At 41.3% G+C, this 24,869-nt stretch overlaps 3 protein-coding genes and 1 long non-coding RNA gene across 4 annotated transcripts in view; 2 read left to right on the top strand and 2 right to left on the bottom strand.

Moving 5' to 3' along the window:
- The window catches only part of LOC131919657 (disks large homolog 5-like), a 77,713-nt gene extending 54,010 nt beyond the window's left edge, over positions 1–23,703 (top strand). Inside the window, exons 2-7 of the mRNA XM_059274058.1 lie at positions 17,113–17,272; positions 18,460–18,603; positions 19,451–19,631; positions 20,465–20,580; positions 22,393–22,493; positions 22,652–23,703. Of these exons, the coding sequence (XP_059130041.1) occupies positions 17,205–17,272; positions 18,460–18,603; positions 19,451–19,631; positions 20,465–20,580; positions 22,393–22,480 (597 nt within the window). The 5' untranslated portion in view covers positions 17,113–17,204 and the 3' untranslated portion in view covers positions 22,481–22,493; positions 22,652–23,703. The remainder of the gene's footprint in view (positions 1–17,112; positions 17,273–18,459; positions 18,604–19,450; positions 19,632–20,464; positions 20,581–22,392; positions 22,494–22,651) is intronic.
- LOC131919654 (disks large homolog 5-like) overlaps positions 1–24,869 on the bottom strand; it is a 406,205-nt gene that overhangs the window by 140,025 nt on the left and 241,311 nt on the right. The gene's annotated exons all lie outside the window — the stretch shown is intronic.
- On the top strand, positions 1,817–9,132 carry LOC131919678 (uncharacterized). The gene is made up of 2 exons (XR_009381360.1): positions 1,817–4,821; positions 7,063–9,132. It is a non-coding gene; the product is annotated as an uncharacterized LOC131919678 (long non-coding RNA).
- On the bottom strand, positions 6,424–23,561 carry LOC131919644 (olfactory receptor 2L13-like). The gene is made up of 2 exons (XM_059274018.1): positions 15,794–23,561; positions 6,424–12,953 (listed from the first exon to the last, which is right to left on the bottom strand). Exon 2 carries the CDS (start codon positions 7,743–7,745, stop codon positions 6,759–6,761), a length of 987 nt encoding a protein of 328 aa, XP_059130001.1. The 5' UTR covers positions 7,746–12,953; positions 15,794–23,561; the 3' UTR covers positions 6,424–6,758.

Raw genomic sequence — 24,869 nt, 5'->3', positions numbered from 1 at the left:
CATTGAATCTACTCTAAAAAGAAAAAGGGGAAGATATAAAAATGATAAAAAGGTAGATTACTGAATCTATTATGAAAAGAAAAGAGAGAATATGAATATGATAAGATAAAAAGGTCAATTGTTGAATCCACTTTTAAAAAGGAACTACTTGTTTTAAATAGGATAAGTAATGAATTTTTTTTGTCTGAGTTTATCAAATGTTACTGGACTGGACATTGTTAATATATATTAATGGAGTTTTTTGTCTGAATCTGTCAAATGTTGGTGAACTAGATATTGTTAATGTAATTCTTGACTGTATATATTGTATATACTTATTGGATAATTTTTCTTGTATTAGTTATAAACTTTTTTAATTTTAGGCAAAAAGGGGAAATGTGGTGGTATTGTGTTCCCCAAAATATTGTGCACCCTAATAAACTTATCTAGGGTTAGAGAGCAGAACAGCCACTAGATACAGAGGTTAGAAAATGGTGGCACTCACACATTTAATCCTAGCATTCCAGAGGCAGAAATCCCTCTGGATCTCTGTGAGTTGAAGGCCACACTAGAAACAGTCAGGCATGGTTACTCATGCCTTTAATCCCAGGAAGTGAGCTTTTAATCCCAGAAAGCAGAAAGGTATATAAGGTGTGAGGACCAGGAACTTGAGCTCGTTAAGATTTTAGGATTTCAAGAATCAGTTTAGTTGAGATCCATCTGGATGAGGACTTAAAGGCTTCCAGCTTGAGGAAACAGGATCAGCTGAGGAAATGGCGAGGTAAGGTAGCTGTGGCTTGTTCTGCTTCTCTGATCTTCCAGCATTTACCCCAATAACCAGCCCAGATTTGTTTTTACTAATACTAACTTTGAAGATTCATGCATGCTACAGAGAAAGAGTAAGAGCTTCATTCTTCCAAGTCCTTCCAACAAAAGAGGTGGTCCAGATTATATCTGGATTAAAGATCTGAATTAAAGCTATGACTTCATCCCTCAAAGATCTAAACTAGAATTAGATCTTCATACTTCAAAATAAGCAGACCTCTCCCACAGGTGTGCACTCTATTTTTTGTTGTTTGTTAATCCAGATACAGTCACGTTGACAACCAAGAATAGTCATCACAGTCTTATTCCCCCTTCACTAATACTCATGAGAAAAAGGCTCACTTAGAGAGTGAAAGGAAGGAGTGACAATAATCAAAATCACATCTGAGTCATCTGTAGATCTCATAGTCATGATGACTTCTAGTGGCCTTTTTTTGGTCTGGCTATAATAGGAAGAAATACCAGTCTTAGGAGAGGATTAGCTAGAAACACAAATACAAAACAATCTGGACTCTTTCTATAATTGTAGATTTGAAATTCAAATCATTATGTCATGGCTGGTAGTAACTATGATGAAAAAGGGTCCAAGAGTTAGAAAATGGGTTCTCTTTAAAGAAAAGAGAAGAATAACAGACTGTACCTGTTCGAGAGTGGGGTGTCAGGAAGAGCCACATGAATTTGGACTCGAACTCCTCCAGAACACATCTTGTGCTTATATAAAATGTCTTGTCATACATTTTTAAGCCTTTTGTGAGTGGAACTGTTTCCCTGATTTCTTTGTCAATATGTTTGTGATTGGTATACAGGAAGGCCACTGACTTTTGTGTGTTCATTTTACAATCTTTCACTTTTATGAATCTATTTGTCAGGTTTAAGAGACTTCTGATAAATTTTTAGTTTTATGTGTTTATAATCATATCATCTGCAAATAAGGACATTTTGATTTCTCCCTTTCCCATTGTATCCCCTTTATCTCCTTCAGTTGTCTTATTGCTCTCGTTAAGAGTTAAAGTTCTATATTGAATAGGAGTGGAAGGAGTGAACATCCTTTTCTTCTTCCTGCTTTTTGGAATAGCTCTGAGTTTTTCTCTATTTAGTATGATGATGCTGTGGGCTTGTTGTACAATTACTTTATTATGTTGAATTATATCCTCTATATCCCTAGATTCTCCAGGACTTTTATCATTGATGAAAGCTGGGTTTTACAAAGGCTTTTTTTCATATATTCAGAGGGTCATATTGTTTTTGTCCTTTACTCATTTTAGGTGGTGCAGTAAATATGTTGATTTGTGTATGTTGAATTATCCTTGCATGTTTGAGGTGAAGACAACTTGAACCCCGGTGGATGATTTTTTTTAATGTAATCCTGAACTTTATTTGCAAGTATTTTATTGAGAATTTGTGTTTATATGTTCATCAGTATAATAGGCCTATAATTCTGTCTATCTATCCATCTATCTACTATCTATCTATCCATCCATCCATCCACCCTTCAATCCACCCATCCATCCACCCACCCACCCACCTATCCATCCATCCATCCATCCATCCATTTATCTCCCTGTCATCATCTCTCAACACCAGGTTATCCCTGGCTCAAGAAAGAATCTGGAAAATCTGCTGATTTACTACTCTTTACATGCTGAGCCATTTCCTAAGGCATTTTTATCTTATTTTAATTTTTCCCCCTTTTAAATGTTTATTTTATTTTTTATGTATACGGGTATTTTTCCTGCAGGTATGTGTGAGAACTACATGTGTTCCTGGTGCCTGAGGAGGCTGAAAGAGTGTGTTTGAGCCTCTGTATGGTTGCTGGTAACTGAACCCTCATCCTCCACAATAGTAGCCAGTGCTCCCAACTGCTAATACAACTCTCAAACCCACTTTTTCTTTGTTTGTTTGTTTTTGGAGATTGTGTCTTACTATGAGGCTCTGGCTATCCTGGACTCAGTAGACAAACAGGCCTCAAACTCACAGACATCTACCTGCCTCTGCCTTCTGAGTGCAGGATCAAAGGCATGGGCCACCATGTCCTACTTCTGACATGCATGTTTAAAGTGCTTACTGTACAGTGGGTCCTCTGCTAGCATTGAGGATGAGCACTAGACAACAAATCAAACCTCACACTGCTTCCACCTCCCTGGAAGACAGACAGCAAGCAAAATGAAACACACCCAGGTTAGATGGAGGCTCCAGTGTCAGAAGGGCTAAAGATGGTCAGATCAGCTGCAGCCCACAATGATACCAGTGCTGGGAGGCTTTGGCATTATTTACAGTTATGGTCATGGGGCTCAAGACTATTCTACACCCTCCACAGATCACCTCAAGCCCTCTGGTCCAGGCTGCCATATCATCCAGACAGCAGACAAGTGGCAGCCCGAACCATTGTGGGAAGTTGTGGGGTGGGGGCGCCTCCACAGACCTGTGAGCTTTTGGCCTGCATTTGGTGTGGAGCACAACCTCAGTTTTTCAGGCTCCCAGTCCAGCCAGCACCAACTGCCTAGGGATCTGGAATTGCCCATGTTGCTAGAAAGACCTACTTCATCAATGCCACCGCCAAGCTCATCCTCCTTAGAGGCTATATTATTTAGGCAAGTTTTGTATTTGTTTTAAACTTTAGGTAGCATATAAAATGAGCAAATGTGGTATTTGATGCCAAAATAGGATCTGAATTCTGATGTTGACTGAGTTTTGAAGACTGACAGAAATCTAGATACATTATGTAAAGGCAGAGGAGACTGCTCATCTACCAAGTAACATTGAGTCAGTTTGTAAAACTCCCACTTGATTTTACTGTTGTGCATGCTTGTGTGTGAATGATTTCCCTGTATATATGTCTGTGCATCCTGTGCAAGTCTAGTATTCACTGAGGACAGAAGAAAGAACTGGATCCCCTAGGACTGGAGTTTTAGACAGAGATGAGGCCCCAGCTGGGTGTCAGGAACTGAATTCAAGGAACCTTAAATACCAAATGATCTCTCTAAGACCCAAGAACACACCTCTTCAATTTAGCAGGTAGAATGGGTTTTTGGGTAACCTATGTGAGTCAGCCTTGTGGAAATTTTACCACTGTTTTGTGACATAAATGGATGGGTAGCACCATTTCAGAGCTTTGAATGAATTCTTGAGGCTTTGTTCACAATATTCCTACTCAAAGTAGACGATATTGCTGGAGCAGGCCATTAGTCTGCATCTCACAGGTGTAACAGTCATGGGAAAGGAGTGAGAAGCCAGAAGGCATCTGCAGACTCCATACTTGCAGCTCAGCAGCTGGTGGTGCACTTTGTTCATGCATTTTGAGTTCACCTTCACTCTTGCTATCCCAGGATCCCAATGGGCAATTGTGAAAGGCTATGGGAAAGGGTAAATTGAGTGCAGAAGGGAGAGGTTCCTTTCCTTCTGGAAGCCCTTCATTGTCACATTCTCTCAATCTGGTTGTTCAACAACCAGGTCATGCAGACTAGAGAGGACACATTTTTACCTTTTCTGTATAGTCTTCCCATCATGCAGGAAATGAATGTGTTAGGTAACAAAGTGCAGATTTTTTTAAAGCCAGTTGGTCATATCTGCTTTTGAGATTTATGAAACCATGGGACTTTTACTCAAGTAGAAATGAAGCAGAGGTTAAAAAATGTTAGTGGTCTCTAATGATAAAATTGAAAGGAATACACAGATATTTGTGGACTAAAATCAAGACCATGGCATTGACAAGTGATAAAATGAATGAAAATATAACATTTCCTTTTTATGAAAAATAATACATCTCAAATTGTCCTTAAAGGCTCAAGAAGAGTACTGACTCCAGGAACCAGAGATCACACTGGAGAACTCTGGTCACAGAAACACTTCAACTGTTGCTTCTGACTCTGTTTCAACTTCCACATCTGTTGCTGTTGCTCCTGCTTCTGCTGTTTCTGCTTCTCATGCTTCTGCTTCCTCTCCAGGGGCTCCAACCTCTGCTACATCTGCTTCTGCTGCATGTATTTACAGCTGTTGTTACTGTTGCTGTAGCACAAGGTAAATGAACCCACTCTACAAAGACACAGTGGGCATACTAAGAGCTAGGATTCTGTTATTAAGGAGACAGGAGAAAAGAATAAGTAAGACTGTGACATGTGTTGAAAATAGATAATCATGTTTGACTTACAAAACAAATTCTCTTTTGGGCTAACATTCATGATGAACATATTTTATTGTGATGGGTTTATATTCAAGGCCATAGGCAGGTATTTCTCAGTATCTCAATCATTTACCTAGTTGGATCCCATTTCTACTTACATGGAAAGCAGTGTTATACAAATACAATCATCACAGCTGGCAAATGTGAGGGAAGCCCATTGCCTTGGCCTGTGGTTAGAGAAATTCATCCACACAGAAGTCAGACTGCTGTTCCTCACCAAAAACCCACTTGTCTCCAGTTCCACTCACGTACCTGCCAGTGTCTACTGACACAGATAGATCTGGCTCCTGTTTCACCTCTGACTTGAACTTGGATTTTTCTGTCCCTGTCCTTGCAGGGAAGTGACACTGAACACTCCAGCATCTTCCTGTTCTTGAATCTTTTTTGTCTGGCTTTTCTTTTCTTTTTTTAAAAAGTCTTTTTCTAAAGACATTTTTTTATTCCTTTTACATGCCAACCATAGATCCCTGTCTCATCCCTCCTTCTGCTTCTCCCCCAGGTTCTCCTCGACCCACCCTCCCCATTCCCTTCTCCAAAAGTGTCAGGGCTCCTCCCATGGGGAGTAAGCAGAGCCTGGCACATTCAGTTGAGGCAGTACTAAGCCCCTCCCCCATGCAGCAAGGCTGAACAAGGCTTTTCTTATATTTCCTTTCATTTTCCTTATATGCCATGCTCTCAGCTTCTCCCACTTGGTCCTACTCACTTAAGTTCCTTCCATCTTCCCCTACAGTCCAGAAAATTTGATTTTTGTCCTCTAACTACTATGTGTCTATCTGTGTGACTGTCTCATTTATTGTAATTTATGTATACTTCAATTCCAGTAGGTGTTTGTCTACTTACCACTGTAACCTCATTGGTTAGGTAATGGGCTAGCATGCAGTAAGTGACTACTCACCGTCTATTTATTGAATGAGAAAATGAAGTTTACACCAAGTGCTAAATTAAAAATTAGACTAATTGTCACTTTAAAAGTTTGATATAGATCAATTCTCAGATTTTTTTTTTACAAATCATAATCATTAAAAACTCTGACAATATTTTTTAAATATTCAATATACATAAACTTTTTTTTAAAGGGAAATTTTTTTTTAAAGATTTATTTATTTAGTATACAGTGAGTGTTCTGTCTGCAGGCCAGAAGAGGGCACCAGATTTCATTGTAGATGGTTGTGAGCCACCATGTGGTTGCTGGGAATTGAACTCAGGACCTCTGGAAGAACCGCCAGTGCTCTTAACCTCTGAGCCATCTCTCCAGCCCATACATAAACTTTTTTTTTTTTTTTTTTTTTTTTTTTTTTCCGAGACAAGGTTTCTCTGTGTAGCTTTGCGCCTTTCCTGGATCTCGCTCTGTAGACCAGGCTGGCCTCGAACTCACAGAGATCCGCCTGCCTCTGCCTCCCGAGTGCTGGGATTAAAGGCGTGCGCCACCACCGCCCGGCTATACATAAACTTTTAATAATGAAAAGAATGAAAGCAAAACATATAATCAAAGCAATTAATTATGTTAATTTTGTAGAAACATGTCAATATCAGCATACAATATCATTTTACAGTAATATTTATACATTCATAATGTATAATGTGTCATATTATGTTAGAATAGTAATTGCCAAATTTCTGTTATTGATATAATTGACTATAATGTTGTGATTTAAACATGTGAATAATTGCTATACTATGTAATAATGAACATACTATTTAATCATAACCAGTAATAACTCAAGAGAAAGGTATGACATGTGTGGGGGACACATTACATTTCCAATAGGCAACACTACTCTGTCATTCTCCAGGGACTGAAATATGAGTAGAGAGGAAATGATAAAGTTTTTGTGGAAGAGAATGTCTCAGAGACTCTTGTCATGGCCTCCAGGACCTCTTTATTCCTCAGGCTGTAGATGATGGGGTTGAGCATAGGGGTGAGGATAGTGTAGAAGACAGCCAGAATCTTATCTTCTGTGGGGGAATGGAGACTCCTGGGATGAGGGTAAGTGTAGACAAAAGGTGCATAGTAAAATGTCACCACAGTTAAGTGAGTTGAACATGTAGTGAAGGCCTTTTTCTTTCCCTCTTTTGAGCACATGTGGAAGACAGCAAAAAGGACCCATCCACAGGAAGCTGTGATGCCAAGGAAAGGAAGTAGAAGAAACAGGCTTGTATTCACAAATACCATGTACTCATAAACCCAAGTGTCCATACAGGCCAGGGGCAACATGGCAGGGACATCCCAGAAGAAATGGTTAATGGACCTAGAATGGCAGTAAGGAATGTGAAGGAGATAGACTGTGTGTGATAAGGAGTTAATGGAGCCCAGTGTCCAAGATCCTATGATCGTCTCCAGACACATCATTTTGTTCATGGGAATAAGACAATGAAGAGGGTGGCAGATGGCCACGAAATGGTCATAGGCCATGGAGGCCAGGAACAAGCCCTCAGAACCTGCCATGTTCAGAAAGAAACAGGATTGCACTCTACAGCCCAGTAAGGTAATGCTTTTCTGGCCAGAGAGGAAGTTGAATGCCAGCTCGGGAACAGTGGTAGAGATATGCATCAGGTCCATGAGAGAGAGCTGACTGAGCAGAAAGTACATGGGGGTGTGGAGTTTGGGATCCACAGGAATGAGGTGGATCATTGCTGAGTTGCCAAGCAAGGCCACAGAGAATATGGAGATGATGAGCAGCAAAAGCAGTAGGCCTGTGTGATTTTGTGGTAATAATCCTAACAAAATGAAATCACGTGAGCTCTGAATCCATTTCTCCATGAAAATGTATTGCTTTCTCTTTCTTCACAAGTGACCTGAAAGTAAAATGCACTTATATAAAGTAGAACAGGAGAATAAAGAGGAACTGGCTTGGAATGAATGCTTGCACTGAATTGTTCTTACAACCAGCACCATCCTTCTGTTGAATTTATTTTGAAATCTGAACTAAATGTTTCTTCCCCCTTGCCTCTGGCCAAGTTCTCAGTTCAGAGATACCTGTATGGTCATTTTATTTTATTTTTTACAAATCTTTTTATTTTATAATTAATTTAATTTTACATATCAGCCACGGATTCCCCTGTCCTCCCTTCTCCCAACCCTCAGGATTCCCCCAAACCAATCCACCCCCTATTACCACCTCCTCCAAGGCAAGGTCTCCCCTGGGGAGTCAGCCCAGCCTGGTAGATTCAGTTGAGGCAGGTCCAGGCCCCACCTCCCTGCACCAAGGCTGAGCAAAGTGTCTCAGATTAGGCCCCAGGTTCCAAAAAGCCAGCCCATGCACTAAGGACAGGTCCTGGTCCCACTGCCTGGGGGCCACCTAAACAGTTCAAGCTCATCAACTGTCTCACTTATTCAGAGGGCCTGGTCCACTTCCATGGGGGCTTCTCAGCTATTGGTTCACAGTTCATGTGTTTCCGCTAGTTGGGCTATTTGTCCCTGTGCTTTTTCCATCATGGTCTTGATATCTCTTGCTCATACAATCCCTCCTCTCTCTTGCCTGTTGAACTCCTGGTGCTCCACCTGGGGCTTGGCTTTGGATCTCTGCATCTGCTTCCTCCAGTCACTGGATGAGAGTTCTATCATGACACTTAGGGTGTTTGGCCAAAAACTCTGACAATCTTTTAAAGCCTTCATAATGACAAGTTTCCATGCAAAAGGGAAGTACCAAACTTCATAGTTATCAGTATTTCCTCTTCTGTCAGTATTTATGATAGTATTAACTATGAATAAGTAGAACAAAAAACACCCCACAAAAAGTCATTTAATTGTTACTACCATAATAAGTATAAATAGTAAATGTAGTAAAAGCTATTGTGGAAATGGGAAATCTGTTGTCAAGGAGTTCCTATTGTCACGATAAAAAACACCGTGACAATAATTCAAGATCATTGAAGAGACTTCATTTTCTCCAACAAGACAATATATGAAGTTATTGCTGTGTGTGGTAAGGGAGAGCTGTGTTGGTCAAGTACAGGTCTAACACAGAATCCTGCCTAATTTGTACAGTGTTCTGGGAATAGTGATAGTTAGAGCTGTGCCAATTCAACCAGTGAGAAGGCTGACATTTGGGATGAACAGAGTTTAAACCTCACCCACTATAGGCAGCCAAGAAAATAAGGAGATGACCCTTGCATCTTATACTCAAATTAAATCATTCTAAACATCATTCTACTGTTGCTGCTCTATATTATACATTACCGTATGTTTTTAAATAAGATTTTGCTCATTAAGGACCACCTGGCTACCATCCCCACCAGGGTCCCTTCTGTCTTCTCCACCTCCTCCTCCTCTTCCAATCTTCCTGGCTTTTCAGTCATCTTGGCTATGCCTGGGATCCCAGGGTGTACGTGTTGAGCACCACTGGAATTCTGGAGACCCAGGCCCATAGACTCCAGCCCATGGCCCCTGTTGTCTCGGGCCTATCAGTACCCTAAGAAGCCACCCATTTCAGCCCACAGCACCAAGGTCTCTGAAAGCCCTGGTGCCATCCCACAGAGCCGGACAAGGTGAGGCAGGTTGGTCAGACAGTATAGAGACTCAGCACCAGGAACTGCTAGGCATTGGGCCTCAGACCCTGGCCCAGGTCATGACCAAGGTGGAGGCCATGCTTCAAGGCAGTGGGCACTCTGAGCCCAGGCAAGTGGCAGCAGGAGGCTGGGGACACCAAAGAGTAGCTGCTGCTCCAGGTGCACCCTCCTAAGAGGCAGGATGAATTCCAGGACTTTCTTACTTCACTGAAGCAGATACAGCCTCAACTGTTGCCCATTCTCTGCCTGAAGGGCATCTTCGGACTGCCACAGCACACTGAGGGCATGGGTGAGTAGTAGTTCCTTTGGGCTCCCCTGGACTGCCACCCACCTCTTCTCTCTGCAGCTCACTCAGTGTGTCTAGGATCTGGTAGTGGCCACTACTCTACCTGAATGTCCAGGATGACACCTTCTCTATTAGCCCTCAGGGAAGGGACCTGTGGCTGGACATGAATTTATACCTACTGCCTCTGTTCTGATTCTCTCAAGCAACAATAGCAGAAGCCTTTCCTTCCCTGTCCTGGTTGTCCTCAGTGGGATATGATGTCCTGTGTCAGTGGAGGTGGCAGAACACTTTGGAAAGGTGTGATTCCTCCTCTTTTTAAACTCCTCACCAGAAGTTGAAATCAGTAAGAAGAGATTCTACACTAAGGGTAGAAAGCCTACGTTTTGATCCTGCCTATCCATTTAAGTATCACGAGTGTCTATTCTCTCTGTGCTTTATTCCTTCCTGCTTCCTGGAGGTCAGTATCCTTTCTGGTCCACATTACCTGTGAATTATGCACAATGACATACCCATTTTGCTTTAGAAAGTAATGGCCCAGTTTAGGAAGTTACATGGTAGCATATGAAAATCTTATAATGGTTGGTGGGGCTCAGTTCCTTCCCTGAAGGCTGAGTTCCCACTGGAAGAGAGATGGTGACTGATTCCTGTGAGTGCTGTCCTTTGGAACCGTGTTCTTGATGTGGAAGTGACTGATTCATGAGTGTATATTCAGTGAGGGATTCTTCTGGGAGTTTGTTCCTGATGATAGGCTTGGCCTGACTGAGCTGAGAGTGGAAGGCATAGAGCAGAGGAAGGAGGAGAGCTCTCACTCATGGTGTGTGTCCTTGCAGGAACTTTACCTTATCACGTCGAAATGCCATTATTTGTATGTTCTCTATCTATTATTTATATTCTAACAAAATAGTAAACTATGGCTGCTGTGGTTAAATTGCTCAAGAAGGATTTAATGCCAAGATTTGAATTATCGTGTGTTGCATGTTTAATACAGGCAACCATTGAAAGAGTATGTGAGTGAGTCTTCCGTGGGTCCTGCCTTGTTAAGTGTGAATTAATCCACATAAGAAAAGCAAAAGACATAAGCTGGTAAAGGAAAGAGAATGCAGGGAGCTGGAAAAAAGAATAAAAAGCAAAAACAAAAAACAAAACAAAAACAAAATCCTTTACCAATTTGTGGACTATAGTTTAAGAAGATCTGTTTCTGTGTCCATTAAAAGTCCCAATGATGAAAGACGTTATTTTACAAGTTGTTCCTGGTTGCAGCACCTATCTCCATGGTCCATCTCCACCCTCCTTTCTTTAGGTGGAAGAAATTCACATACAGAGAGGCTAAAATGGCAACCACATAACAGAGCATTTCAGGAGTGTCCCTGCTGTCTCCTCCTTGAACTTCTGGCTTTTGCACTCTGTTCCTCAGACCTGCACTCTGTCCCTGTAACTATGGTTATTGGTTCTTGGGCCGAGACCTTAGCCTCCTTCTATAGCCCTTTGAAGTTGCTCAGAAGGGGCTGTCACATGTTCTAGAAGAAGGACAAAATCAAAATGACTTTTCCCTTATAAGTAGTTCTATTTATTTCTGAAAAAGGAAGTTTGTCAAAGATCTGTTTCCAGAAATCTTGCTGAAGAAGCACAGAATTAGAGGGCAACCAAGAGTTCTTCACAGGCATGTGTGTGCATCAGCCCTAGGGTTAATCTCTGGCCTAAGGTAATTAGTGGACACATTGCCACTCATTACTAACACTCGGCATACCTGGCAGCTGAGGTACTTCCCTGATCTGGCCTTTAAGGAGCTTCTCCTGACCTCCAAAAAAGGACATAGAATAAGGTTGAGATTCATCTCTAAGACTGTGATTTCCGATCCATTTCCCCAAATCCCCAAATTTTAATAGTCAGGAAACCCATAGAACAATAAATTATATTGAAATTAATGTTGCATTATTTTATAGCTGAAAAGAATTTAGGCCGGGCTGTGATGGCGCATGCCTTTAATCCCAGTACTTGGGAGGTACAGGCAGGCTGATCTCTGTGAGTTCGAGGCCAGCCTGATCTCTAAAGCAAGTTCCAGGAAAAGCACAAAACTACACAGTGAAACCCTGTCTCGGAAAAACAAAACAAAACAAAACAAAATTTAGAACAGCACTTGAGAGGGCAAGACACTACCCAGAGCCATTGGTTGACAAGGTGATGCTGTTTGAGTCAATGGGTGTCTCTTTATAAATCTGTGATAGGGAAACATATGTTGGGTTCAGTAAAACACAGGATCTCCTGCTTTTGGTCAGATACGCTGCTGTTGAGCATGTCATGAATTACTTTCACATCTCCCTGACTTGTGCAAACCCCTGTGTCACATAGTGGTTTCTTAGCATCTTCTTTATATTAATTTCCCAAGCACAGCAGGACAAGAATTGATTTTAGCCCACAGGTCCAGGTAATAGTCCATTTTGGGGATATGAAGGCAGGAACTCAGTCACATCACATCCACTGTCAAGAGCGGAGAGATGGAAATGCAGCCATGCTGCCTGCTTGTCTCTGCATATGCTCCAGCTTCTTCACTGTGACACAGTTCAGGTCCCAGCAATGAAGTGGTTCTGCACACTTTAGGGTGAGACCTCCATCTGATTAACAATCTATAAATCTCCAACAGATGTGCTCAAAGCCAACTTAATCTAAAGAATTCCTCATTGAGGCTCTCTCTTCCCAGGTGATTCTAGTTTGAGTAATTATATGAGTAATAAAAGACTAATACTCACACTGCCCCAGCATCATTGTTATGCTTCATGGTTATAAGTAACATGAAAGAGAAAATTTTAAATAAGCTAGGAACATTGAACACCCTCAGTAGACATTTCAGCCATTTCGTGTCTTTCCTACAAACCCAAATAACTCTGATTTCTATTTCTCTTGCTTGCTTTATAGCCATTTTCTGTAAGCCCCTAGTGATTCACCCAGCTATTCAAGAGACCTGATACTAGAATAACTAAAGATACACCATGGTGCTTCCCAGGTAAAAACCATTTGATCTGTTACTAAGTCTTGTGGAAGAAAGACATCAAATGAAAAATCACTGTTCCTGGTTATAGACAAGCAACTGTAGATATCCAGGTTGTTCAGGAACTTCCTGCCTCCTCCAGACTGATCACAGCCTTCCCAAATCCTGTATTGAGGTGATGTTGTCCCCTGTGTAGACAAAGATGATAGTGCTGGTCAGAGGAGCAGGGTTATTACTCCAGTGAACAAGGTAAAATGTGTAAGAAGTCAGATCCCTGCTGAGTAGAATGTTTTCTCAGGTCCAGACAGGAAGAGTTAGGGCTCCTTCTATCAGGAAAAGTTTTCTTACAATTTTTTCTTAAAATCTCAATGATGGAATGTTTACGTGGTGTCTTCTGAAATGAATTAGCCTCGGTGAGAGCTCTGCAAAATCCTTTGATATAGGCTTCCCAAAGTAGGTCTAGTATAGTGTTCATGACTGTGAATAGTAGTCAGATTTAATAAAGTACTCTACCATGACTCTACCAGTCATGGTCCCTTGCTTGGGTATTGATCATTTCATCTGTCTCTTGATTAGTATCTGCTAATATTTTGCTGTAATAGTATTTTTACAGATCATAGAGGCCATATTTGACACCTCTCTTTATATTCCAGTAACCATTCCTTGGATTGGTTATAAATGCTTACAAACCTTAGCATGGCAAAACAACATCATAGTGCTTCCAATTATAGGTTATTATTATTATTAGTAGAAATATTTTTAAAACTCTTTTAAAAAATTCACTCTTATGTTTAAACCTGGCTAAACCTGTTTACGTTGTTTTAAGTTCTTATGATATACAAAAATATAAATTTAAAGAATTAAGTTTTAGTAATCACAAATACAAGAAATATGGGTGGTGTTTTGGCTTTCAATTTCTGAAAGACATACGATGAAAATGTTTCCATGTTAAAGACAAGACCAAATTTCTTTTGCTAGCACTGTACACACTGGATGCATTCATTACTGGACCAGGCATAAGCAGGGAAAGCTCTTACAGTCTCAGTAACAGACAATTCATGGCACCAAGCCTTTTGTTAAGCCTCCTGCCAGCAACCTGAGTCAAGGCTGCTTCTAGCTTTTCTCCTGAGCAAGCTCTTTGTTCTGTGTTCTCTGTGACAAATGATCGAGCAGTTCACTATTATTGCCATGTTTTAATAGAATTGAATTTATTATTTTTTTTATTTACCTGATTGCATAATAAGTTCCCTGAAATAAAGGAATAGTAAGAATTTCCACTGAAACACACTATGAGGGTTTATTTCTTTCAACCTAAAGTCTGTCAGCAAGGTAAACGGTCTGTATAAACAAACTTCATTTTTAATCATTGCTTTTGGCCTAATCTTGAAAATATGAACAGCATTCTAACTGAAGCTTTTCCCTGTAAAATGAAATAGATTTGTAATTACTATGACTACAAGCATAGTTTTAGAACACTTTAAAGAATTTTATTATTTACGAGGTGATTATCATTAACTTGTATGACCTAACTGTGTTTAACAGTTTACAAGGAGTTGGAAGCTTTTGTTTATGATTAGGATTTTACAATTTTATCCCCGCTGAGTTTGAGTTTTAAAAATTTGGATTGAAGATTTAACTTAAGATCCGTTAGCCTCAAATATAAAACTTAAATAAATACAGTCCACAGAATTGAACTTTATTTTATTTTTTACTCGTTCAGGGTATGCCATTAGAGAATATCACAGTTTGTATGACTCAGTTTATGCAAAGAGCTAAAGATTAACAAAGTTTGGAAAGACAAAGAGACTAGATATATTATTTTCAAGTGCATTCTGCTCTCATAAATAGACCTTAGGTATTTAAGAGCCTTATTTATCAAACATACCAAATTTATCAATCACATATTTGATTCTTATTTAAATTTTCCAGAATCCTGATGTTGAACAGTTTGCAAATACATAAGTGGTTAGACATACATCTTTTGAGTCAGGTTCTTCTATCCTGAGTAGACCTATATTTCCTTAGGGATATCTCATGATATTAAATTCTACCTTTCTCCAAAATATTTTGAGGAGCAGTGATTGCCTATTTAGTCTACAAAGGAGATACAATAATAACCAAAGGGGACAGTAGGAATAATAACTTTTATACATGCTGCTTATATATAGATTTTAAAAGTGATAACCTTTTGTTACAAGTTTTCAGCTAATTTTTGTTATGCATTTTACAAATTTTAACCATGCCCCAGGAATTTACACATCCAAAGTTAAAGAAATTACATCATAAGATATTATTTTTTGAGATTAGAAAGCAAAGAAATGTAGAGATAAAATGTGTTAGAGTACAAAGTAGATAGAGCTTAGAGATTTTCATCTCTTCATTACTTTTTTTAAAATTTAAAATACTTTTGTAACAATTCTTTTCTATCAGTGTTGGCCAGTTTCCATTTTTAGTATAACTCTATCCTTCATGTACAAATATATACATGAAGTGAGTTAAAAGTAACCTATTACTGAGCAATGTCTAATAAAAACTAATGGAATATAGTAAGTTTTGACTGTTGAGCTGTACAGTCAGGGGAAGGTACTAACCATTTTGAGGAGCGTGAAGAATTTTTGTATAAAATATATGGTCCTTGTCTTTTTGAAGAACAATCTGTAAAATCACTAAGAGCAAACTCTACAGGATTTTTAGATGTAATTTTGGGTCATACCCATTGATCATTTTCAGAAACTCTTAAAAGCTGATGTACTGGGTAGTGATTATCTATAGATCCCATGTAACACGCTAATGCAATCTGCCATGGTCATCAATTTAAATCAACTAAGCTGCATATTCTCTACTGGCAGTAATTTCTGTAGGCTCCATACCAGGAAGTTATTTAAAAAATGTCCTTTCCATTATCATTAAGTCTATTATTTCTTGATTATAAGGAGATGCAGGTACTTGTGGAGAATCATACCTCACATCAATGTCTATAATACTGTTACCTTCTGGACATATACTTTAATAGGAGATGAACACTCACTTTCATTCCCACATGGAAGTACTGAGGAATTTCCAAAAAATCAGAGAGCAACCTCTGGCTATGGAACAAAAGGGTACTGAAGCATTTCTCTTGAGTCCCAGGAGAGATTCCTAGAATGGGAAACCTGACTTCTGAAGAGTTAGGAGGAGTTCTGGTTAGCATGGAGGCAATGTCAGTTCCCCATGACATCAGGGGTGTCTCATGCCTGGACATTCTATTGTATCCTGGAGACTTTAGAATGTTATCTGATGTCACCTGTGTGGTAGCAACACCAACTGCCTTTGGACAGTTGGTTCAGTGCCCTTACAGTTCAGCCATCAACATGTTGAGAAGACTCAGGACTCTGTTGGGTCGAGAGAAAGGAGAGGGAAGAGAAACCAGAGAGAGGCAGACACAAGCTGGCCTTCAGCCATTCCAATGTGAACCGTCAAGAAAGAAATGGTCCAGAAGATGGTACAGTAAGTTGTGGTCAGGAAATTGGGATGTCCCTGCAGGACCTGGGCTTGAGCTGAATCTTCCAGTAATGGGACACAGGAGGTAGGAGTTTCTGGGAACCAACTGGACTTCCCTGCTTGTCATGGCTCCTGAAATTCAAGGATTTCAGAAGAGTAATTTGTCTGTCCCAGAAATCAGGAGTGAGTAAGGCCAAAGCTGTTGTGCTGGGAGCTCTTGCCTTTCAATCCTACAGGAGGGTAGGGGTTGAGAGGGGACAAAAAGGCCAGCGTTAGGGTAGGAAGTTCAAGTGAACTGTGCTCAGCAAAACGCAGGTCATCAATGTACTTCAACCTCAGTGTCTTCATTTATTTACAGCCCACCAGCTCTATGTACCCTCCTTTGTCACTGAGGCATCTTGGTGAGGATGGTGACCATATTTGGTCCTGTGTGGCTTCTCCATTTTTGCCATGTGCTTAGAGTGACCTGTCAGGATATTTTTGCATCTTTAATGACCTGAGTGTTTGTGGACTGTGTCAATTTTACTTGCATTTGAAAGCCACAGACTAGTGAACCCTGTAGCCAAGTTGAATGCAGAGTCCAGAGCTGTTAATAAGCCTGAGGAGGCTCTCTCCTTAGTTACCTAAAACATGTGCTAAAGCAACAGACGAAATCAGCTGGCTGAGACACCTATCTCCTGTCACAGAGATGGGAGACCTAAGATGCCCAGCGGAGTCATCTCAGTCCAGGGCAAAATTCTTTGGGGTGTCACTGAATTGCTTGCTTACATCCTTTCTCAGACACCTTCTCAGGTCTCAGGGTGACCTGTTCATTCTCTATGTCTTGTCACAATGCATGTTCACTTGTGTTCATTCATCTACCCACAGGGGCCTCCAAGGAGCCACCACCCACTCCAACCAGCCTCACAAAGAAGCAAGTGAAGCAGAAGGTGGAGAGCCTGACCACTCAGCTCCGGGAGATGACCGCCCAACGGAATGATCTGAGAGATCGCCTCATCTTAGTAACCGAAGGATCCTTGGACAACAAGTATTTACTGTTTCAAAATCCATAGTGACCGTCTCCGTTCCACAATTTCACCCTTAGTTTATTTTGTCTAAGGAATGGGCTTCTGGGAGGTTGGGTGTCCCTTTGCCCAACACAATTTCTCTAAATGCTTCTCTGAAGCAAAACCTGACACATGGGCAGGAGTGAGATGGGGACATTAGACTGTTCTGCTTCCTCCAAATGAAAATCAGAGCCTGTGGCCTGAATCACTCAGGAATTGAAGCAGTAGTGTGTGAATTCCCAGCATGCATTTGGAGAGATCCTGTCAAGTGGTGGCTAGTGTGAGAATGCTATAGATTTTTTTTTTACTTGCTGGAAAGACATTGTGTGCTGGATGTTTCTATAGCAGCTGGAGAGTTTTTGTACCACATCTTAATATGTGGCAGCAAGGCCTGGTGCTGATGTCTGCTGCTCTTGGTACTCTCTAAGATGACACAATTGCATGCATTAATTTGTCATCTCAATGAGAGCATTTTATCACCTTTCCCTCTTTCTCTCTCTCTCTCTCTCTCTCTCTCTCTCTCTCTCTCTCTCTCTCTCTCTCTCCCCCTCTCCCTCTCTCCTCCATCTTTCTGTATCTATGTGTTTGTGTGTTTGTGCACATGTGTCCCTCTTCACCCTGCAATCAAGTGTCTATGGTTGCACATGAAGTGTTGCTTGTCTCAGTATCTAGGTGTTGTCTACATGGTGTACTGGGAGCCCCATTTTGAGCAGCATAGCCCTTTGCAGTGTGTTCACCTTGGTGTCAACTGGGAATGCCCTGGGGGAATTTATGAAGCTGTCATAATATTGAGTCCCATCCTCTGAAATGCTCATGATGTGATTTTAGCCGCTATGTCAATATAAGCACCCTGGAAGGAGTATCTCTTATTTGAAGACAGCAGAAACATCACAGTTTCTGGTGAGCCCAGACCTGTGATAAACTTGTGGGAACTCCATAGCAAGCTGTACAGTACTCCTGGGGGAGCATATTCAGTCCCAGCTGCATCCCTCTTAACACCCTGACTCTGCTGGCCTGGGAACAGAAGAGCAAGTGCAATAAGGAGCCAGAGGTCCCAGTACATAGGAGCCATTATGTGGCATCTTATTAATTCCAGTATTAGAACACACACTGAATTCATGTGATCCTTGAGGCCTGTATTCATGGAATTCTTTGCTTCTGGGTCCAGGCCCTACCACAGGCCAAATCCTTTCTGGGAAAAGCTCAAGATGGAACATCAGCAGGTCATGTCACACCTGCAGAAGTTTGAGAATGAGAATTTGGAGGTGTCACAGAAGCTCAGTGAGCTGACCAAAGAGAAAATCTTCCTTTGGTAAGTGCTTATCTTGGCAGGGACCCCAACTGTTGTACAATGGGCAACTCTGAGTTTCTTTGTCTCTGAACTGCAGGGTCTGTAGATGTGCTTCTAGTTTTTCTGCTTCTTAGCCAGCAGCATTAGCAAGCAGCCTTTGGACTTATGCCCCTTTACACAGTTTTGCTAAGGTTTAAAGAGACTATTAGCTCTTCCAAGCACCATATTGTCATTCAGTAGCCTCCAGATCAGTGGTTATTAACCTTCCTAATGCTGTGATACTTTAATACATTGCTTCATTGTTTTGATGACCCCAAACCATAAAATTATTTTGTAGCATTGTCTTAAGTTTATTTTGCACTGTTAATAATTTTAATGTAAATGTCTACATAGGCCATCTAATATGTGTCCCTTGTGAAAGGCTCCTTAGATCCCAAAGGGTTCACAACCCACATACTGAGAACCACTGGTTAGAAGATCAATTGGCCTCACAAGAGGGGTGTCAGGCTGGAGTTTACTGCTATGGGATCTATGTACCCTTTGGGTCTCCTACTTCCCCAAGTGTACTTGCACATTACCTGCTGGTGTTTCCTCATGACAGTGGACTGATTAGGACAGGTGGGGTACTCCTCTTGTTTATGGAAGTGCATGAATTTCTGTTATTTGGGGGGGGGGTTTCAGAAATAGTTTGATTCTTGCAGGAAATAACTGTTCTCTGCTTTTGGCCTTGAGTGCCACTGTCATTACTGTTGAAGGTTCTTGTTTACATCTTGCTGTGAGCCTGGGATAGGGTTGGGTTGTTGAGGCATGGTGTTGTGGGTGACTAGAGGTGGCTGACATGTTCTTACTATTTGGAGTGTGTTTCCAGTGATCTGCAGAGCCGGCTCCTGATGGAGCAGAGTCAGCTCAAAAAGAAATTGGATATGCTGAGGCAACAGAAGGAGAACCTACTGGAGGATTGGGTCGTGCTGAAGCACCACTTGGGTGACTTGCAAGTGCTCAGTAAGGATCAAGAAGAGATCAGTGACCTCCAGAACCAGCAACAGCAGGTAGGGACAGGCAGCTGGGTCACAGTTAGGTCCAGCATCATTTACTTATGTAACCTTACCAAATCCACCCATCCAGACACACCTGTGCTATATCTCATCACTTTTCTCATCCATACACCCATCCAATCACCCACTTCATGACATAAAATTGTTCATTCTGTGTCTGTGCATTAATATTTCTGAGAAGTGTGTCTCCTCTGAGAATCTGGGTCATTGGCATCCAATCCCTGATACTCTTCTTGAACCTGTAGTCAATGGGGACAAACAGGTCAATCACTCATCACACAGCTACATGTCATTATGATGGGAGGATTGCTATACACAGAATTGAGTTCAAGAGTAAAAATTTTTCTAACCATCTCCACTAGTTCAGGAGTATGCTCCCCTAGGTCATTTTAGTTCCCAGGAATGGAAAGCTGAGTTTTGGGAGTTTGCTTAAAGGCTGGTGTGCTTATTTTAAAGATAACTACTCCTCTATCACTTTGTTGTTTTCATTTCACTCCTTTCTCTGTCTCTCTCTGTCTCTCCGTGGTGTGTGTGTGTGTGTGTGTGTGTGTGTGTGTGTGTGTGTGTGTGTAATAGAGACATGTGGGAGTGCAGTGCATATTTCATGTGGATGACAGCTAGAGGAGACCACTGGGTTTCTGTCTTTGTCAGTCTCTGTCTAATGAACTTCAAGCAGGCTTCCTCATGTGCCCATGAGCTTGAAATTTTGTGAGATTGTCTGACCAATAAGCTCTTGGGATTCTGTGTGTGTGCTTGCACTTGTGTGAGAATGTATTGACTATACTATACTCAACCCTCCAACAAGTACACAAACTTGTAATGAACAGGAGCAGCAAAGAATGGAAGAGAGTCTCCAGAGCTTGCTGAAACAGAGGGAGCTTGTCACCCAGAAAAAACACCTGGCAATAAAGCTGCAGCATCATTTGCCTGTCTCCCAGATGAGGTAGGCTCAAGTTCGGTTATGGAGCCAATTGGGTCCCCTGTACCAGGGCTCTCTGTCCTTTGTGGGCTTTTGCTTATCAGCAAGACTTCCTGCTCCAAGCATGGGTAGACCAACTCAGAACTCAGAGTATTATGCTGGTCCCGTCAACAAGAACTTCTGTCCAGCAAATAATATGTTTGATACTCCCTGGGTCTGTACACTTGTGTCCCATTCCTCCCTTCTGATCTCTCTGGAATGTTCTCAGCAGGCTTTCCTTGAACTCACAGAGCTCCGACTGTTTATGCCTCCCAAGTGATGGGATTTAAAGGTGTGCCTCACCATATCTGACTGAAATTACATTTTTATTCAGGATTAGCACCTGTAGGATGAGATTTGCACCCTTGTCACTATTTGATGTCACACTGGGTGTCTTCATTGTTTGAGAATTTCCCATGTAAAGTGTACTGGGGACATAATACGTTTAGTGTTTGGCAGGATGAACCCAGGTAGATGTCTCTGAACCTTCACCGAGTGTTGTATAACAGACTCCTCTAGAGTGCCAGGATGTAGATTCCCAGCTGTAGGCCTAAGGATAACACAGGCCTTTTTGTTTGTTGCCAGAGACCATGCAGTGACAATGTTCTCAGACACATGGCTCAAGAAATACTGCTCTAGCATGACAGGCTCCATCTTGTATATTACCTGGATGCAAAGGTGTATTAAGTCTATGTATATAAAATGAGGTGGTCTTTTTAAAATTATTTTTTAATTCATTTTACATACCAACCACAGATCCCTCTTTCTTCTTTCCTCCCACTCCCCACTCACGTTCTTCCCTGACTCTTCACCCCCTCCTCCAATAGGGTAAGTTCTCCCATGGTAGGACAGTTAAGCCTAATACATTCTGTTGAAGCAGGAGCAAGCCCCTCCCCACTTTATCAAGCAAGAGCAAGGTGTCCAACCATAGGTAATGGGATCCAGAAAGACAGCTCATGCACCAGGAATAGATCCTGATCACACTGCCAGGGGCCTCTCAAACACAACCAGCTCCACAACTGTCCCCCATATGCAGAAGAACACAACTGTCAGTCTAAATTTCCTAACTTCTTTTGAGCTTGGTTCAGTTGTTTCTGTAGATATCCCCATCATGATCTTTACCACCCTTACTCATGTAATCCCTCTAAAAAAGACAAGAAGAAACACAGCTTGGAATTTTAAGGTTTTCTCTATCAAACCTGTGACAGCATTGTACAACATGGAGAGGAAAATAAAATAATATCAATTAAAATCAGGAATAAGGACAGGTGTATGTGATTGTTCATGTCTTTTATCCAAGCTCTTTGGGAGCACAGGCAGGAAATCTCTGGCCTCTTGTAGCCATCCTAGAATATGTATCTAGTCAGCCAGAGATGCATATTGTAACCCTGCCTAGAAAGAAATAAACAGAAATTGGACAAGAAAAAAAATGAGGTAGTTGATGAGAAACTCATCATGAACAGTCTGTGTATCTCCACTGTGCTATTATATATGACTTTAATATGCTACTCCTTTTATTTAGATGATGACTCTATACTGTAGGAAAAAGTCCTGTTCTTTCTCATTAGAGCACAGTACATATAGTACTCATATCAACATCTGATACTTGTTAAGGGCAGAAAATAATTCAAGGCCCAACTACTCTGTGACACTTATTCCTTAGGTGTACATACAATGAATGCTGCCAAAGATCAGTGTTGACTGTCCAGCACAATTGAGTTTTTGTGATATCACTGAATGACAGGTGACATGGTTGATCCCCACCTGGACTCTGCCTTTACGAACTTCCTCCTCTAGGTCAGAAAATCTCCAACATGAGCTGGAACAATCCACAGCTCAGGATGAGAGCCTCCTGCCGACCGAGCTGCTGCAGCAGGAGCACTAAGTGTCATAAGCAAGTGAGCCACCATGACATCCCATCCCCAGCAACACGGCATTTGTGGGGTGGAGTTCTTCCTTGATTCTGGTTTCCTATGTGTGAATAGGCCCTGAATTTATCTAGCTAGTGATCCAGCAAGGCTGTTTTTAGATCTGATTGCCTTTTCTTCTCTCACAGCACCCTTTATGAGAACTGAGGAGGCTGAAGGAATCCATTGTCTACTAGAAACCCTGACACTCTCCACTCTATGATCAAGGCCTCCTCAGAACAAGACATGTACTACTAGTTGTGAAATCACCAGTAAGACAAATATCATCTGCCCTGCAGGTCATCCATCCATAATCTGATCCATGTGTCTGTTGACTCACTAGTTATGGAATAAAGGAACCATCAAGAAGATGCTTGATTCAAAAAAATAAACACCAAGAGTTATGCAGAAAAAGATGACATCTACCAGCAAGTGTTCCCAGTGAGAGCCACAACAACATGGAGAGAGAATATGTTTCCGCTCATAGTTACTCTGAAAGTTTATTGCTACAAACTTTTGGTAGCTGACTGAGTCCTCAGCCCTTCATATGTGGAAGGAGATATGTCAACAGAGACTGTGTTGATGTCATGCTGCTATCCAGACAGACCACACAAAAGAAGCATCATATTCTCACTCCAGTCCAGTGCGGGAACTACTCAATTTCATGCACAAGTGATGGTGAAGTGAATTGTTCAGAGAGATGATTTAGGAAGGATGTCACCATGAGCTGTTATGTGTTTTGGTAACAGATGCTCCCCGTGTCATTTTTTGCTCTTGAATGGGCACACAGACACAGGTTGGCAGACAGAATCATATAGTGGCCAACATGGCATAAGATCAACTTTGGCAAGGACTTAACCTAGAAGCCCCAAAGTGGCATGACCACACTTGTCTTGAAGAGGGTATTTCAATTCAGGGTTGTCTTTCAATTTGTGTCCAAAGCCAGCCACAGAATGTAGGACATCTGCATGAAGAGAAACCTTCTTATGTAAATAGTTTTGGTTTGTTTTGGGGTTTGCATGAACTTAGGTTTTGTTGTTCTTTGTTTTGTTTTGCTGGGTTTTTTTATTTTTTGGTTCTTTGTTCTTTTTTGATTTTATATTTTGGTAAAGCTATACACTGGATATACTAAGCACCCCTTTAAGGCCCTATTCTGTCAAACTTCTGTAATTTCACAAATAAAAAATAATTTCCAACTCTTCGTTCTTTCCTTTAAATTTTTTAGTGAACTTACTTACCAACCACAGATCCAACTCTCATCGCTCCTCCCTCTCCTGCCTACCACATTCCCCCCACCCCTCCTGCCCTCCTCCAACAGGGGAAGTTCTCCCATAGGGGACAGCTAAACCTGGGACATTCTCTTCATTCTGAAAGTAGCTTTGTAGTCAGGTGTGGTGTCCCACTCCTGTAACATTAGAACTCAACAGACAGAGGTGGATCTCTGCAAGTCCCAGGAAGCTTAGGCTACATTGTTAGTTCTCAGCTATACAGGGTTACAAACCAAGATGGTATCTTGGGTGTGAATCGCATGGCCTACTCCATGTATATCCACTTCATGGTAGAAAAAGATCCATGTTAAACACCTGACTTCACATGTCTAGCTACTTCAAAAATGGAGAATAGATACACACATGTTCATGATGTGATCATTCATATCAGATTTTCAGAAATACACCTATGTTTTCTAATGCATCTCAGGAAGTGAGAACATTTGTTACAGGAGTATAGAAGAAATTAGGAAACCTATAGCTGTCTGCCTTTCTTTTCCTGAAATACAGCACCAGTGACAGTGGCAATGCAGGGGTAGTAACCTTCTAAGACATATTGAGATGTAGTCCTTTTAATGTGCTGTTGCCTTGACTATTCATTTTGCATGGAAATCTTTGAGATTCATTTACTTGTATTTATGAATATGGGTATTTTGCCTGCTTTCTATGCACCACAAGCAATCAGTTTGCACTGAAGCCAGAAAGGGCAATGGATTCCCCATGGAACTGGAGTCACAGAAGATTGTTAGCTGATTTCTGGGTCCTCTGGGAGAGCTACACATCCTCTTAAAGAATGAGTGATCTCTCCAGTCCCTGCACTTCACTTTTGTCCTTCTAGCTTCTCTAGTGTATTAGTTGGACTGGATTACACCTAACCGAAAAGAGATATTTCTGGAGAACTGTAGGGACAGGACCATGAGGTAGGCATGGGAGATTACTTGGGATGCCAGGCATTCAAGCAGAGTGCTCTTGGGCTCAGGATCATCGCTGAGCATCTCTTAAGTCAGATTTGGAGCAGTTATGTCACCTCTCATTTAGATGACAATGCAGAGTAGGCCCATCAGATGAAATGCAGACTTTTAAGACCCGCCTGGGGATG

Source organism: Peromyscus eremicus, chromosome 9 (genome assembly GCF_949786415.1).
Source record: "Peromyscus eremicus chromosome 9, PerEre_H2_v1, whole genome shotgun sequence".
NCBI classification, from domain to species: Eukaryota; Metazoa; Chordata; class Mammalia; order Rodentia; family Cricetidae; genus Peromyscus; species Peromyscus eremicus.
The sequence above is the reverse complement of the archived record's forward strand: the minus strand, read 5'-3'. Positions and strand labels throughout refer to the sequence as shown.

What these genes read in the sequence shown, in the direction of transcription:
- LOC131919644 (XM_059274018.1), bottom strand. Translation starts at nt 7,745, where the DNA reads ATGGAGAAATGGATTCAGAGCTCACGTGATTTCATTTTGTTAGGATTA.